This window comes from Pelophylax lessonae, assembly GCF_965119305.1.
Source record: "Pelophylax lessonae genome assembly, chromosome: 8".
Classification (NCBI taxonomy): domain Eukaryota; kingdom Metazoa; phylum Chordata; class Amphibia; order Anura; family Ranidae; genus Pelophylax; species Pelophylax lessonae.
Genome location: NC_138775.1, coordinates 180,201,726 through 180,217,669, shown reverse-complemented (window position 1 = coordinate 180,217,669; position 15,944 = coordinate 180,201,726). Strand labels below are relative to the sequence as shown.

The 15,944-nt window shown below is 45.0% G+C and overlaps 1 protein-coding gene across 1 annotated transcript in view; it reads left to right on the top strand.

Moving 5' to 3' along the window:
- NPHS2 (NPHS2 stomatin family member, podocin) overlaps positions 1-10,785 on the top strand; it is a gene marked incomplete at its 5' end in the record, with an annotated part of 48,498 nt that extends 37,713 nt beyond the window's left edge. Inside the window, 2 exons of the mRNA XM_082265931.1 lie at positions 10,253-10,331; positions 10,418-10,785. Of these exons, the coding sequence (XP_082122057.1) occupies positions 10,253-10,331; positions 10,418-10,687 (349 nt within the window). The 3' untranslated portion in view covers positions 10,688-10,785. The remainder of the gene's footprint in view (positions 1-10,252; positions 10,332-10,417) is intronic.
- Positions 10,786-15,944: the final 5,159 nt, after the last annotated feature.

The following is a 15,944-nucleotide window of genomic DNA, read 5'->3' as shown; positions in this document are numbered from 1 at the left end:
TAAGGGGAAGTGCTCTGGGGACCCTGATCCATGGGAGGGCGGCTCTGGGGACCCTGATATAAAGGGAGATGGCTCAGGGGACCCTGATGTAAGGGGGGTGGCTCTGGAGGCTCTGGAGTAAAGGTGACTCTAAGGACCCTAATGTAAGGGGGGCGTGACTCTGGGGACCTTGATTTAAGGGGGAGGACACTGATGGGGGATTTATGATGTAAGGGGGGAATTTGATGTGAACAGGGGGGCTCGTCCTGACTGCTGAAATCTATATGTTGTTTTGTCTGATAAATTGGCTTCTGATGAACAGTCCTGCAGCATTCAATTAGCACATACAGCCAGTGGCTGCAATGCTGATCTGTGTATTCTGAAAGTGGGTGAATCCCGCTGTCAGAATACAAAGACACAGCAGGGAGGATTTCCCCATTACCGAATGTGTGGATGGGGAAATGTATTCAGTTTATTTTGTTCAGCCGGATGTATGGCCAGCTTTACTCATGGCCCCTGTACTCTATACATTATGTTTTTTTGTATGTTACTTATCCTGACTCCTGCAATGTATACATTATGTTGTACAGTACATAGAATTGACCAAAGTGCTCATTGTCCAAACAGTTGCTGGTTTTAACCCCTTTGCGACTGCCCTATAGCAGTTTTACTGCTACAGGGTGACTGCAGAGTGCAGGATCACATATATATACATGAACCTGCACTTACAGGTAGCGGGCGCGAATGCGCACCGCTGGCAGCTCGACTAGATGTCCGCTGGCACCCGCCGATCCTTCAGTACAGAGGCAGAATGGCAGTCTGCCTATGTACACAAGGCAAACTGCCGTTCTCTCAGTGGGGAAGGTATGGATCCTGTGTCTCTGCAAAGCAGGGACAAGGATCCATGTCTTCCCCTAGTAAAAACACCTCCCACATTGTCCAAAAACACTAGCTAGGCACACAGTTACCCTTTGATTGCCTCTGATGTTAACCCCTTCCCACCCAGTGTCATTAGTACAGTGACATATTTTTAGCACTGATTACTCTATTAATGTTACTGGTTCCCAAAAAAGTGTTAAAAGTGTCAGTTAGTGTCTGATTTGTCCACCGCAATATCGCAGTCCCAGTCTAAGTCGCTGATTGCTGCCATTACTAGTAAAAAGATTTAATAAATACAAATTCCATAAATATATCCCATAGTTTGTAGATGCTATAACTTTTTCTCAAACCACTCAATATATTTTTCTTTTTTACCAAAAATATGTAGCAGAATACATATTGACCTAAATTGATAAAGAAATTAGATTTTTTTTTTACATTTTTTATTGGATATGTTTAGAAGCTAAAAGTAAAAATCATTTTTCTCTAGCGCTCATCGACAGACGTAGTCCTCGGTGATACACCACCTTCGGTTATGTTACCTCCGCAGGAGCAGGACTAGACAGGAAATTAAAAAGCTCTGGCCACACCCTAGGGGCAGTCCCAGAGGGTATATCCTCTCTCTCTCTGCCTCAGCAAATCAGTTATTTTCTGTCTAGTTAGGAGTAAGGACCTAGATACCTTGCTGGGATCTTAGGTCCTGGCAAGAATTTTTTTCTAAAAGGATTTTTAAGACAGCTTTTTTTCTCCAGTGTTCCTGTGAGATCTTCAAGCAAGAAAGCTGAACTGGGCGACGGGCTGGATGTCGAGATCCGGTGGTCACCCCAGTTCAGCCTACGAGCGCGTGCAGGCCATAGCTCCGCGCTGGGTCGGCCGCGACAAAGTCCCATTAAAAGGACTGAACCCGCGAGTTAAACGTCTCGCTGAAACGCCAAAGACCATGAGTCACGGCGTCCGTATCGGTCGACAGCCCTCCCGCCCCGGTGGAGAGGGGTACTGTCAGGAGTTGGTGCCCGCCTGGTTCCGGTATGGTGAGTAGTATGTTCCCCCTTTTTCCCTGACGGGTTTTGTGGTGAACGCGGGCCCCTCTCTGTATGGTAAGAAAGAGTTTCTTTCTATCCTATAACATGTCACAAATCCTCCTACTTTGAGTGTGATTTTATGTGTGCAAAAAGCCAGGAGGCTTGGTTTGGGAGCTAACAATCTATTGTATACATGTTTTAAAGATGTAATCTGTGGCATTCTGGGAATCTTATGGGTTAAGTATAAGCTACCTACCAGTCAGAAGCCATGGACATGTAGACTGCCTTCCAAATCAGATCTCCAGCTATTAGCAGGCCTCCCGAACGGCCATGCGGTCCGCCAGGGCCGGTACCGCCAACCACGCCATATCCCCATGCAGAGAGAGTGTTGTGTGCCTGCAGCACACCGCTAGTCAGCACAGGCCGCCGCCATTTTTTTTGCTGGATCGCACGAGCCGCCATTTTGGCGTAGCCTCGTGTCTCCAGCATGGGGGCGGCCATGTTTGAGGTGATTCTACACCTCGTGGAGCTTGGGGGAGGCGCCGGAAGGCGTGCAGAGGGGCGGAGCCGCCTCCCTTCTTCCTGGGCAGCCAGCCAAAAGACTTCCTGTTTGTCTAAGACAGCGCTGTAAGCTGTTGCAGTTTAACTCTGAACATCAAGTGGTGAGCCTGGGGGTCTATCTCTCTCTCTCTCGATCGATAGGGATCCCTAGCAGGTAACACTAAGGGGTTTTTTTGTGGCACTGAGGGTCAAAAAAAAAAAAAAAAGTTTTTTCTTTACTTTTGAATTATATCATCCAGGAAGTAACTGGAGTTATTATGGACCCTGCCACACATATTCCCCCACCTGTTTCCCTCGAGGGGGCCTCGGGACCCGCCGGTGCACAGAGTATAGAGTCATTTACAGCAATTTTGGAGTCTATGGTGGCTCGGGTGGAGGCGGCCTGTCAGGGACGGGGGTCAAGGAAGCGACCCCCGCCTACCCCTATACTATCTGATACCTCTGACTCTGATTCAGAGATGGTCACTGCAGTTGCAGGTTCCTCTGCAAGGGCTGTTATCCCAGGTAAAGCCCCCTCAGACAGTGAGGAGGACGCTTCTTCTCCTGCTATAATTCAGGAAGAAGCATTGGTGGACGCACTAGTTGTGGCAGTGCAAGAAACCTTAAAACTTGAGGCTTTACCGGCAGAGGCAACTGAAACAGAAAGGCCTTTTGGGACTAATAAGCCCATCAAGACGGCGAAGGCTTTTCCTGTACCTAAATGTTTTGGTAATCAGATTAAAGGAGAATGGGAGCATTCTAAACGTACCTTTACTATTTCCAAGCGTATTGCTAGACGCTATCCGTTTGAGGAATCCATCATTAAGAAATGGACGGTACCACCAGTCGTGGATCCGCCTATTTCCAGGCTGAATAAAGCCACGGTTATTCCAGTGGAGGACACTTCGTCCTTTAAGGATCCGGTGGATCGAAAGATAGAAGCGGAGTCCCGCACTATCTTTTCTCTGATAGGGTCAGCATTTAGACCAGTAATTGTTATTGGTCTAGTTTCCCAGACACTTACGGAATGGGCGAAAATGGTACGCCAAGATCTTAGGGGAAAAGATATTCCCCAGGAGACATCTGATTTGATAGAACAGATCATACAAGGGCTACGGTTTATCTGTGACGCAGCCTTGGACACTACTCCCTTGTTAGGGCATGCATCTAAGTTAGCAGTGATCCTCAGACGTGTGCTGTGGTTAAAATGCTGGTCAGCTGACCTAGGTTCCAAAAAGACTTTGACCAATCTCCCTTTTCAGGGGAATCGTCTATTTGGAGCCAACCTAGATGAAATCATTAAGGATGCCACCGGGGGCAAGAGTACTTTTTTGCCACAGGCTGCAAAAGTTAAGGGACCTCGCAACAAGCGAGGACCTTTCTTTACCGCCCATAAAGGGCGCCCGGCTGGTACTCCCGGGAAAGGCAAGACTCCTCCAGGAGGGTTCAAGAAGGGATGGTCGGACAAGCAGAGGACCAACCCAGCCAAACCCGAAGTAAAGGAGTACACAGCCTGAAGGTGCGCCCCCACCCGATTTCAGGGTGGGGGGACGTTTTCACCGGTATTCAGGACATTAGATCGAGCATCTACCACTACTACCGGTGCGATTCTTCCCTTCCAACATTTAAGTACAGGAAGCGGTAGTTACCGTTCCCTGTATAGATCTTTTCCTTTACCTTTTCCTAAGATTAGTCCCGATACCTCACAGGAATCGGATCTGATTGACCAGATAGGCCAAGTAGCCTCTAGTCGGGTGACTTCGGTCCCTGAGGTTCAACCAGAAAAGATCACCTTTCCTGATAACTATCAGGTATCTGATAAATGTGTGGGAACAGAAAACGACCAGACTTTCTCGGATGGTCGGGGCCAGATAGCTCTAGGGACGCCTGGTTCAGATCCTATCAGCGCCAGTGGTCCTAGAAATTCTAGGCTGGCCTCTTCAAGCCGGCCTGGCCGACTTGGACATGTTAGTCGCAGACGTTCCGTGGGAACTTCGTCTCAGGGAGTGTCTGTAGTCTCTAGGACCTATTTACCTTCGTGCTTTACAGTCGCTGGTTTTAATGGCCTGGCCATTGAGACCCAAGTACTGAAGGACAGAGGTTTGTCTACTTCAGTCATTCCTACCCTTATTAAAGCAAGGAAAGCGACTTCCAGCAAAGTCTATTATCACACATGGAAGACTTACATTGCGTGGTGCGAATCTTTAGGATTTCCTCCACGTACCTATTCGGTGTCTCGAATATTGGCCTTTTTGCAACAAGGGGTTGAGCAGAAGCTAGCCTTGAGCACCATCAAGGGTCAAGTTTCAGCATTAGCAATCTTCTTTCAGAAACCTTTAGCTACCAAATCCTTGGTGCGGAATTTCATCCAGGGGGTGCGGCACCTGGCTCCTCCAGTCCGCGCGCCCTTACCGCCCTGGGATCTTAATTTGGTTTTGTCGGTTCTACAGAAACCTCCCTTTGAAAACATCAGGGAGATTCCCTTGCTTACTTTATCCCAGAAGGTGGTCTTCTTGGTGGCTATTACTTCTGCTCGCAGGGTGTCAGAACTGGCTGCATTATCATGCCAGTCCCCATACCTAGTGATTCATAGGGATAAGGTAGTACTTCATCCTAAGCCATCTTTTCTTCCTAAGGTGGTTTCAGATTTTCATCTGAATGAAGATATTGTACTACCTTCCTTGTGTCCTCAGCCCAAGCATCATCGGGAACATGCGTTGCATTCCTTGGATGTGGTTCGGGCAATCAGGGTATACCTGAAAGCTACGGAATCATTCCGTAAGACGGATTCACTTTTTGTGATCACGGATGGCCCCAGAAAGGGTTTGCCTGCATCTGCCGCGACCATTGCCAAATGGATTAGACAAACGGTGGTACAGGCTTATTCTATTAAGGGTCAGAGTCCTCCGTTCCCTGTTAGGGCGCACTCCACTCGAGCGCTCAGTACTTCCTGGGCCTTTCGCCATCAGGCGTCAGTGGTCCAGGTATGTAAGGCGGCCACTTGGTCGTCGGTACATACCTTTACTAAATTCTATAAAATTGATGTGACGGCATCGGCGGATGCCTCATTTGGCCGCAAGGTTTTGCAGGCCGCAATTTGAGGAGACCGGTGGTCTACCTCGAGGGTTTTTTTCTGTTTGAAAATTTTTTTGTTGAGTCTCATCATTAAGGATGAGCATTGTAAACTTCTAGTTGGCACCGGTTGGGCCTTCTAGATTGGGATTTGATTTCCATTTTCCCACCCCTCAGTTGTGATACTGCTCTGGGACGTCCCGAAGGTGGTGTATCACCGAGGACTACGTCTGTCGATGAGCGCTAGAGAAAAATGGATTTTTGTAAAATCTTACCGTAAAATCCTTTTCTCTTAGCTCATCGACAGACGTAGTCCCCGCCCCTCTGTTTTGGAGTTGGGTTGGGTTAAATTCTCTAAGCACTGCTTTTTCACATAACTGATTTGCTGAGGCAGAGAGAGAGAGGATATACCCTCTGGGACTGCCCCTAGGGTGTGGCCAGAGCTTTTTAATTTCCTGTCTAGTCCTGCTCCTGCGGAGGTAACATAACCGAAGGTGGTGTATCACCGAGGACTACGTCTGTCGATGAGCTAAGAGAAAAGGATTTTACGGTAAGATTTTACAAAAATCCATTTTTCTTTTCAAAATTTTCGGTCTTTTTTGGTGTATAGCGCAAAAAATAAAAAATGCAGAGGTGATCAAATACCACCAAAAGAAAGCTCTCTTTGTCGGGAAAAAAGGACATACATCTTTTGGGTACAGTGTCGCATAGACCGCGCAATTGTCTGTTAAAGTAACGCAGTGCCATATCACTAGAAATGGCCTGGTCATGGGGGGTAGATTTTCTGGAGTTGAAGTGGTTAATAAAGTTCTTCTTTGAGGTAGGCTTAGACAAAGTGATTGAATTCTGTGTGCAGAAATGTTTATTTTTTTTTTTAAATGATCCTTCATTCTGAGGTTTGAATGTGCCAGTGAGACTGTTACTTGTGGCACAGTTATTAGGAGTATTTTGTGGGTACAATGACTGTGATATGTGTGTGCAGTGTATATAGTGACTAAGCACAGATTCTGTTTAATCATCCCCCTTTAGGCCCTTTACACTGTTATCTGGGTACACACCTAAAAAATTTTTTTGTTCAACCACCAGCTCCAGCAACCAATGGGTGAGGAGTAATTATGTGCAATAACCTCTAGCCATCAATTAGTTAGTGTAAGGATTTGCAGTAACCTCTAGTAACCAATCAGCAAACTGAAATGATGTGCTGTAGCCCAGACCAATAATAAGTGAGCCGTAGTGTGTGCTGTAACCTCTAGCAACCAATTTCAATCGCTGCCTGATCTGCTGCAGTAAGCAATTTTTAAGTCTTCCTATTGTGTGTCTTGGAGCATATGGAGTGTGAAATTGCAATGGGGGGGGCACGAAAATGTTTGCCCACGGTCCAATCAATATTAATGACGGCTCGGCACTATAGCTTGAAAAAGCTCAGAACAGCGGATTTGTTTAATGAGCTAAACTGTAGTACATTATTTACAATGTGCCTGTTCACACAGGCGCATAAGCAAGTGGTAAGTATTCCTCAGTAGAAAAAAAAACAAAATAGGAAAATCTGTGTTCCCGGTCAGTATTTTGCACCCATTTGTGTGTCCAAATACGCGCATATGTGCACAAATACGAGCATATGAGCATAAATTAATTTTCCCTAGAACGGTATTGTGCACGTTAATGCGCATACATGTGCAAATCCACGTATAAATACCCGCAAACAGACACCTAAAAATACGTCCAATAAAGCAGAAGCTCGAACATCAGTACTGTGTGCAAGAGGCTTGTGCTCTTGCATTGTCATCCTGCATTGTCAAAGGCTTCTAGTGAAGTGGCTGTTTGGACACATTTTACATGTTCCACTGTTGCCATCACCTTTTCAGATGTGCTTCCAGTGGAGAATCCAAAGTGGTTGTGACATTGGTTAATGCATAAACATGTTTTATGGTTGTTACCATGAGGAAACCTGCCATGATCAATGACGTGCGCTGCTTAACAAGCATGTGGAAAGGAAATGTCTAAAAAGAAGCTAAACAAGATCAGCAGCACTAAAATGCATTAAAAGGAAAAAAAATGAAAAATCTGTATTTTCTAGTAAAAAAAAAAAAATAGCAGTTGATTATGATACACACTGCCTTAAAAATCTAATTTTCATCCATTAGCGTTTTTATGCATAAGTCAAACAGCATATATTTAAGTGAAGTGTAGCTATAAAATTTCTGTCTACATATCCTCTACCTGTTGGCATACATCTCATATTATCTTACCTAGTTAGTCCTATATTATGAATTCAGGCATGATATATTAAGATTACCTACAGTTCTATTCAGTGGCGGCTGGTGCTCAAAATTTTGGGGGGGGGGGGGGGCGCAAAAAGAAAAATGTAATAGGTATTTCTTCGCGGCAAAAAACGCGGTAAAAAAAATTGCATGACTTTGAGGTCATGGTGCAGGCATGGCACAGGTGATGGCATAGGCATGGCACATGTGATGGTATAGGCATGGCACAGGTGATGGCACAGGTGATGGCATAGGCATGGCACAGGTGATGGCATAGGCATGGCACAGGTGATGGCATGGCACAGGTGATGGCACAGGTGATGGCATAGGCATGGCACAGGTGATGGCAAAGGTGATGGCATAGACATGGCACAGGTGATGGCATAGGCATGGCACAGGTGATGGCATAGGCATGGCACAGGTGATGGCACAGGTGATGGCATAGGCATGGCACAGGTGATGGCATAGGCATGGCACAGGTGATGGCATAGGCATGGCACAGGTGAAGGCATAGGTGATGGCATAGGCATGGCACAGGTGATGGCATAGGCATGGCACAGGTGATGGCACAGGTGATGGCATAGGCATGGCACAGGTGATGGCATAGGCATGGCACAGGTGATGGCACAGGTGATGGCATAGGCATGGCACAGGTGATGGCATAGGCATGGCACAGGTGATGGCACAGGTGATGGCATAGGGATGGCACAGGTGATGGCATAGGCATGGCACAGGTGATGGCATAGGCATGGCACAGGTGATGGCACAGGTGATGGCATAGGCGATGGCACAGGTGATGGCACAGGTGATGGCATAGGCATGGCACAGGTGATGGCATAGGCATGGCACAGGTGATGGCACAGGTGATGGCATAGGCATGGCACAGGTGATGGCATAGGCATGGCACAGGTGATGGCACAGGTGATGGCATAGGCATGGCACAGGTGATTGCACAGGTGATGGCATAGGCATGGCACAGGTGATGGCACAGATGATGGCATAGGCATGGCACAGGTGATGGCATAGACATGGCACAGGTGATGGCATAGGCATGGCGCAGGTGATGGCATAGGCATGGCACAGGTGATGGCACAGGTGATGGCATAGGGATGGCACAGGTGATGGCATAGGGATGGCACAGGTGATGGCATAGGCATGGCACAGGTGATGGTACAGGCCGGCTACAATCACTTACCTTATGACGGCGGCGGGATGGCGGGATTCCGGGAACCGACACGAGCAGCGCCGTGGACGTCCTCCTCTTCAGTCTTCTGTCTTCAGTTCCGGTCCGGGCAGCGGGAAGGAGATGAGCGGTGACGGTGCGTGACTGACGCACGCACCGCCCCCATTGCGAGTCAGCGATGTCATGGATGATGATTGGTCCAGGCTGGAGACTGGACCAATCACAACCAGGATGTCACGAAGGTGGGGTGGCTCAGCGCTATTTGCTGCGCCCAGGTTACGCCCCCAGAAGGCAGCCAATTGGCGCCTCTTCTGGGTCGTAAACCCCACCCCCCCCCCATATCCACCAGGCCGAGCGCATAGCCCTGGAACCCAATTTTTATTTTTCAAAACTTTATTATTTTTTTGTCATTTTTTTTTTCTATTTTTTTTTTCTTTTTTTTTTAGGGGGGGGGGCGGCGCTCCCACGCACCCTATGCACGGGCCGCCACTGGTTCTATTCTTGATTAAAGTGGAAATTTAATCATAAAATTAAGTCTGCAAAATCACTACAGTAAAAATAAATGCCTATACTGTTTTCAATCTAGTAATACATTGTCTTACCCTGCACTGCACATGTGCCTAAAATCAGAGCCACTAGAGTGTCTGCTGACAGCCTGAAGATTTACTGCCGCTTAGGCACACTGGGCTTCAGCAAAATGACAGCCCCCGGCACGTAGAAGCAAGAGCAACGCTGGAGGCAGTTTACAGCGCACACTAATTATGGTAGCATCATTAATGTGGAATATATGCTCCTTGCTAAAGAACATTTTATCAAAATGTTATGGGTAAAGTTTTGCTTTAAGGGCCAGTTCACACCACATGCCGTCCAGTGAGTTTTTTTTCTGCATTAAAAACGCATTGGATAGTAGGTTATATGGTTTTCAATTGCATAGTTTACACCAGTGCCGGCAGTTCCAGTGCGTTCCAGTTCCAGAAAAAAAAAAGAACATGCTGCATTTTTTGCTGCACTGAACTGTATTGTAATGCGGTAAAGCGCACCAAAAAGGCACTGGAATACACATGTCCTTATTTACAATTAAAAAAGAGGGGGAAAATGCACTGGACTGCATCAAAAACACATCAAAACGTGCATGCAGAAATGCATCCAGACTGCGCTTCTATGGTGTGAACTGGCCCTCAGTTCTTATGTTTTATTTACCGTCGCTGTAGGAGAACTATGTTTTTTGGTACACAGTGTTTATTTAGATCCACTGATCAAATCATATTACATAATTTCTCCAGAGTAATGGGGATATATCCTGTTATTCTTTGCAGTAAAGATGTTAAACTGCCAGAAGAAGTCAAGCAGACAATGGCCATAGAGGCAGAAGCACAAAGACATGCTAAAGTAAAGGTAAACTTTAAAGGCTTGGTAGATAGCAGTAACTATTTCTAATTATTTTTTGACTTATGTAATTGTTGCCTTGTGCTTTATGGCAGATTCTTGCAGCAGAATGTGAGAAGACAGTGTCTGAATCACTGAAAGTAGCAGCAGAAACTTTATCTGCATCCCCCACTGCGGTTCAGCTCCGTTACCTGCACACGTTGCAGTGTATGACTTCTGAAAAACCTGCCACCTTCCTAGTGCCTTTCCCCTTTGATCTTATGAACCTCAATGTTTTGCCCAAAGTGCAGCAAAACAACATGGATTCCCCCAAGTCTGATACAGAAGCGGATCAGGATACCAAAAAGGACTCACCAATGTTGTAATATAATAATCACTTTGATTATGTTTATCTGATGCAATTGTAATACATATTGCCCCAATTTTAGTAGCATAATCTTCTATTGATCTGTATGTATCTGAATTTCTTTTTTAAGTAAATTAAAATGACTGGCACTCAGTTTATTCAAATTGCTTTTGAACTTGAAATGTATTGTAGTCATTTAGAAAATGGAGTTTATTGCAGCTGAATTATTATTTTTATTTTTTCTTTGGTCTAAAAAAAGTCTTAAATTCATATTGGAGCTATAAATCTACAGTAAGCCCAACTGCAACATTTATTTACCAATACACTAATACAAAGTCATGTAGAAACATTATTGGATTAAATCGATTGTACAGTAAACCCCGCTCCATCGCGGTTCAGCTTTTGCGGTCCCGGTATATTGCGTTTTTTTTGTAATGTTATTTTACTATATAAATCATTAAAAATGAAATATTTTTGTGTTTTCCATAGCTCTTGCTATGTCTCTCGGTATCTTTTATGTGTTTAAATGAGTTTCTATTGTTTTAAAAGTGTGTTTAACCACTTTACCACCGGAGGATTTTGCTGTCTTCCGTCCAGGCCACTTTTTGCGATTCGGCGCTGTGCGACTTCAACTGACAATTGCGCGGTTGTGCGACGCCGTACCCAAACAAAATTTACGTCCTTTTTTTCCCACAAACAGAGCTTTCTTTTGGTGGTATTTGATCACCTGTGCAATTTTTACTTTTTGCGCTATAAACAAAAAAAGAGCGTTTATTTTGAAAAAATAATATTTTTAACATTTTTTTATATGAAATTCCCCCCAAAAAAGATGTAAAAAACAATTTTTTAAAAAATTTTTGGCCAATTTGTTTTCTGCTACCTATGTTTGGTAAAAAAAAATCGCAATAAGTGTATTTTGATTGGTTTGCGCAAAAGTTATTGCGTTTACTAACAAAGGGAAAGATTTCTGTCATTTTTGGTGTTTTTTTTTTAACGCGTAATGGCGGCGATCTGCGATTTTTTTTTGCGGGACTGCGACATTGCGGCGGACAGATCGGACCCTTGACTGACATTTTTGACACTTTTGGGGGTACCAGTGACATTACTGCAGTAATCAGTGCTATATATATGCACTGTTACTGTAAAAATGACACTGGCAGGGAAGGGGTTAATTTTATTGGAGAGGGAGGGGTTAATGTATGCCTGGTGCTTACTGACGTGTGGGGGGGGGGGAGGTGACTGAGTGAGTCATGGACAGATCGGATGTCCAGCTATGCTGAACAGTCCGATCTGTCACTCCCTTTCACTATGGAGATCCGCCCGCTGTGTTTACACACAGCGGGCGGATCTCCAGACTCGATCCCCGACGATCGGGTAAGAGCAGCAGCGATCGCTGCTGCTCCTCCCCTGGCCCGACTCCCGCTGTGAATGAAAACAGCGGGAGCGAGCCTCCGGCGGCGCGCAAGCGCCGCCCAGAAGGGAGAGTGTCTGACGACGTAGTACTACGTCGTCAGACGATAACGAGCCACTCTGCCGCAGTAATATTACTGTGAGCAGAGGTAAAGTGGTTAAAGACCTTAAAATGCTTTTACACGTACAGTGACAGTAAAAAAAACATGCCTACAATGCATTTTAATAGGGTTTTTCTATTTCGCGGATTTTCACTTTTCGCGGCTGGGTCCGGAACGTAACCCCCGCAATGGAGGGGGGTTTACTGTATAGTGTTACTGACTTAATTATTTTTATGATTGTCAAATAAGACATTGGAATATTAGTTTGCACATGTTAATTGTCAGGCGCATAATAATACCAAATGCTATACCTCCTTTTTCCCAATACCAACTTTTCTTATCCTGGTGTATCACAGTATGACTCAGAACATAGCTTTTACATGTAGATGTAAGCTTTGTGCTGATTACTCCCAATAGGTCAGTGGCATGAGGATATCTTTATGTTCCTCGCGTTTAGCACACAAGGTGCTTCATTGGTAAAGCATCAGGTATTTCAGAAAATTGTGAAAATTACTTGTATTTTCCAAATGTGCCACATATGAGACCTGCAGCTTTCCTATATATATTTCCTTCATGTACCCCCCTGCCCAAAGGAGAAAGAGCCAAAGCACTTTGTATGATCACAGCAATACTACTGTTAGATAGACATGCCTTTCAGTACCCCTTCAATCACCCATCAGTCTTTTGGTCAGTAGTTGTACAGTCCAATTATAGATTCAGAATCCCATCACATACCTATAATTCTATTTAACAGGGCATCATATTGTCTTGTCGCAGCTGCAAATGTGGAGAATCTAAGCAAGGGACTGTAGCCACCATTCTATATAGCTTGTAAAGAACTCCCCCACAAAGGAGCGCTGTATATTACCTCAGATTTCCCTTGCTAGTTCAGAGGCTGTCAGACACATTTCCAAGCACACCCAGCAGACACGGCTCAGTCTAGGGCAGTGATGGCAAACCTTGGCACCCCAGATGTTTTGAAACTACATTTCCCATGATGCTCCACTACACTGCAGAATGCATGAGCATCATGGGAAATGTAGTTCCGAAAAATGTGGAGTGCCAAGGTTCACCATCACTGGTCTAGGGGAAGTCTTTTTGTGGATTTATTGCAGAACTCAAACATGAGAGAGGGGAAAAGGGTACAGGATATTTCAAAAAACACATACCTGGGTATATATAACCACAGCTAGGTCAACACACTGTAATACCACATAAATCAAAGGTCATGAATATAACAGCTCAAAGGTAAAGGGCACCAGAGTCCCCAGGCGAAAGATCCAATGTACAGTATCAAAATCACCTCTTCTACTTGATAATTTTAAGGCGAAAAATCCTTTTATCTTTAATCGTTTCAGGATAATCTTAAGATTAAGCAATTCGTTAATTGAGACACAAGCCGTGTACTCTACATACTAGAGTGCCGGTGCCATAAATATTACGTGGGTAAGACACAATGCCCTTAAAAATTTGCATCAAGGAACATCTCTCAAATATCCAGGGCAAAAAAGATGATGAGTGGGCGCCCACTGGCTCAGCATTTGAGCCCCGGAAGATTTTACCCACTTAATGACCAGGCCATTTTTTGCGATTCTGCACTGCTTTACTTTAACGGAAAAGTTTGCGGTCGTGCGACGCTGTACCCAAACACAATTGATGTCCTTTTTTTCCAACAAATAGAGCTTTCTTTTGGTGGTATTTGATCACCTCTGCGGTTTTTAGATTTTGCGCTATAAACAAAAAATAAGCGACAATTTTGAAAAAAAGCCATATTTTTTACTTTCTGCTATAAAACATTCCCAATAAAATGTTTTCAAAATTAAATTTTTTTTTATCAGTTTAGGCCAATTTGTATTCTGCTACATATTTTTGGTAAAAAAAATCCCAAAAAGCGTATTTTAATTGGTTTGCCCAAAAGTTATAGTGTTTACAAACTACAGGATAGATTTTTGGACTTTTTTTCTTTTTTTTTTATTAGTAATGGCGGCGATTTGTGATTTTTAGCGGGACTGCGACATTGCAGCGGACAGATCGGACCCCTAACTGACATTTTTCACACTTTTTTGGGACCAGTGACAATAATACAGTAATCAATGCTAAATAATATGCACTGTTTCTGTATAAATTACACTGGCAGGGAAGGGGTTAATACTGGGGGTGATGAAAGGGGTTAAATGTACGATTGTATGCTTACTGACTGTGTGTGTGTGTGTGGGGGGGGGGGGGGGTTCTGTGACCTGCACAGACAGATCGCAGTTTCAGCTTAGCTGAAACTGCTGATCTGTCCCTGCCTGTCTGAGAGAAGATCCGCCTGCTTTGTTTACATAAGCAAGCGGGTCTTCTTTCAGTTTCCCGGGCAATCGCGGGAGAGCAGCGGCAATCGCCGCCGCTCCTCCTGCAGCCCACCTCCCGTTGTGTCTAACCACATGCACTCCAGTCGCGTAGTACTACGTGGCTGGACGCAGCCGAGCTGCCCTGCCGCAGTAATTTTACGGCGGGCGGTCGGCAAGTGGTTAAAGGTAAAAGGATTTTTCGCCCTACGATTATCAAGTAAAATAGGCGATTTTGATACTGTGCTTTTTCAACGTGAGAAAGAATGGATCTTTCACCTGGGGACTTGGTGCTCAGGGGCCTGAACACTGAAAAAAATCTGCAGGTATTGCTGAGACTCTGATTCCCATGAACAGGAATGAACCCTAACCCCCCCCCCCACACCACCCCTTTTTCTGCACCCCTACAGAAAGGATGCTGAGCCATGGGGGTGAGATAGTTATACACCTATATCTTTGTCTGTGATGTACCTTCCCATCACCTACCTTCTAACTAATTTAATTATTCTAACTAATATGTGCATGAAATCTACTGAAAAATGAATGTATCTCTGTCTTTGTAAAGATCTGCATAGATGTACATGACCACTAGATGGTGACAGACTTTTAAATATGATGATATGGGACTACTGTATGCAAATTAATGTGCCTCTATACATACAGGTATGCAAACAAATTAATGTTGCTGTAATTTAAATTATCACAAGATGGGGACACACTTCACAGGATCCTTCCGTGGGTTAAAGATTTGGTCAGGTGTGACATCACAGGATGTCTTGTTAAGAAAACACCATTCATGCTTTTTAAGGTGAGGAAAATGGTTGTCACACTACCCTGAAGAAGCCCAGGTAACCACTGGGTGAAACTTGTAGGTCTGATCAACCCCACATGCCCGTGGAGATGACCACACTCTGCGACTGATGACATCCTGCCGCTCAGCACCACCACCCTGTGATCCGGATATCGAAGGCTACCATGTCGACTTGAGGCTCCCATTGCTGTGGCTACCACCCTGACTTCAGGCTCCCTCTCCCGAGGCTACTACCTTGACCCGAGGCTCCCACTTCCGCATTTCCTGATGCTGAGAAACAGCAATGCATGATTTGAGGCAGTGGCAATGCAGGATGATTTCGTACAGAGTGGAGAGTGCAGACTGTGTACCGGTGTCCCTCTGCGGCTGATCCAGGAATTGTGAGTTATCCCAGGCGGGGAACAGTGCTATCTCTCCACATATCAGATTGACGTGAACTGACTGACATCGCAAGTGTGAACTTAATCAGATTACTCACCGCAACTGACACTACACAGATTTGCCTCATTCAACCAGGAATTGCATTTATCTATATGCACAACACAGACTGTCAAACCATCAATCACATTCAACTGAATTGCAGATACTTGCACTAGTGAATTGCTCTAAGTAAAGATCCTACAG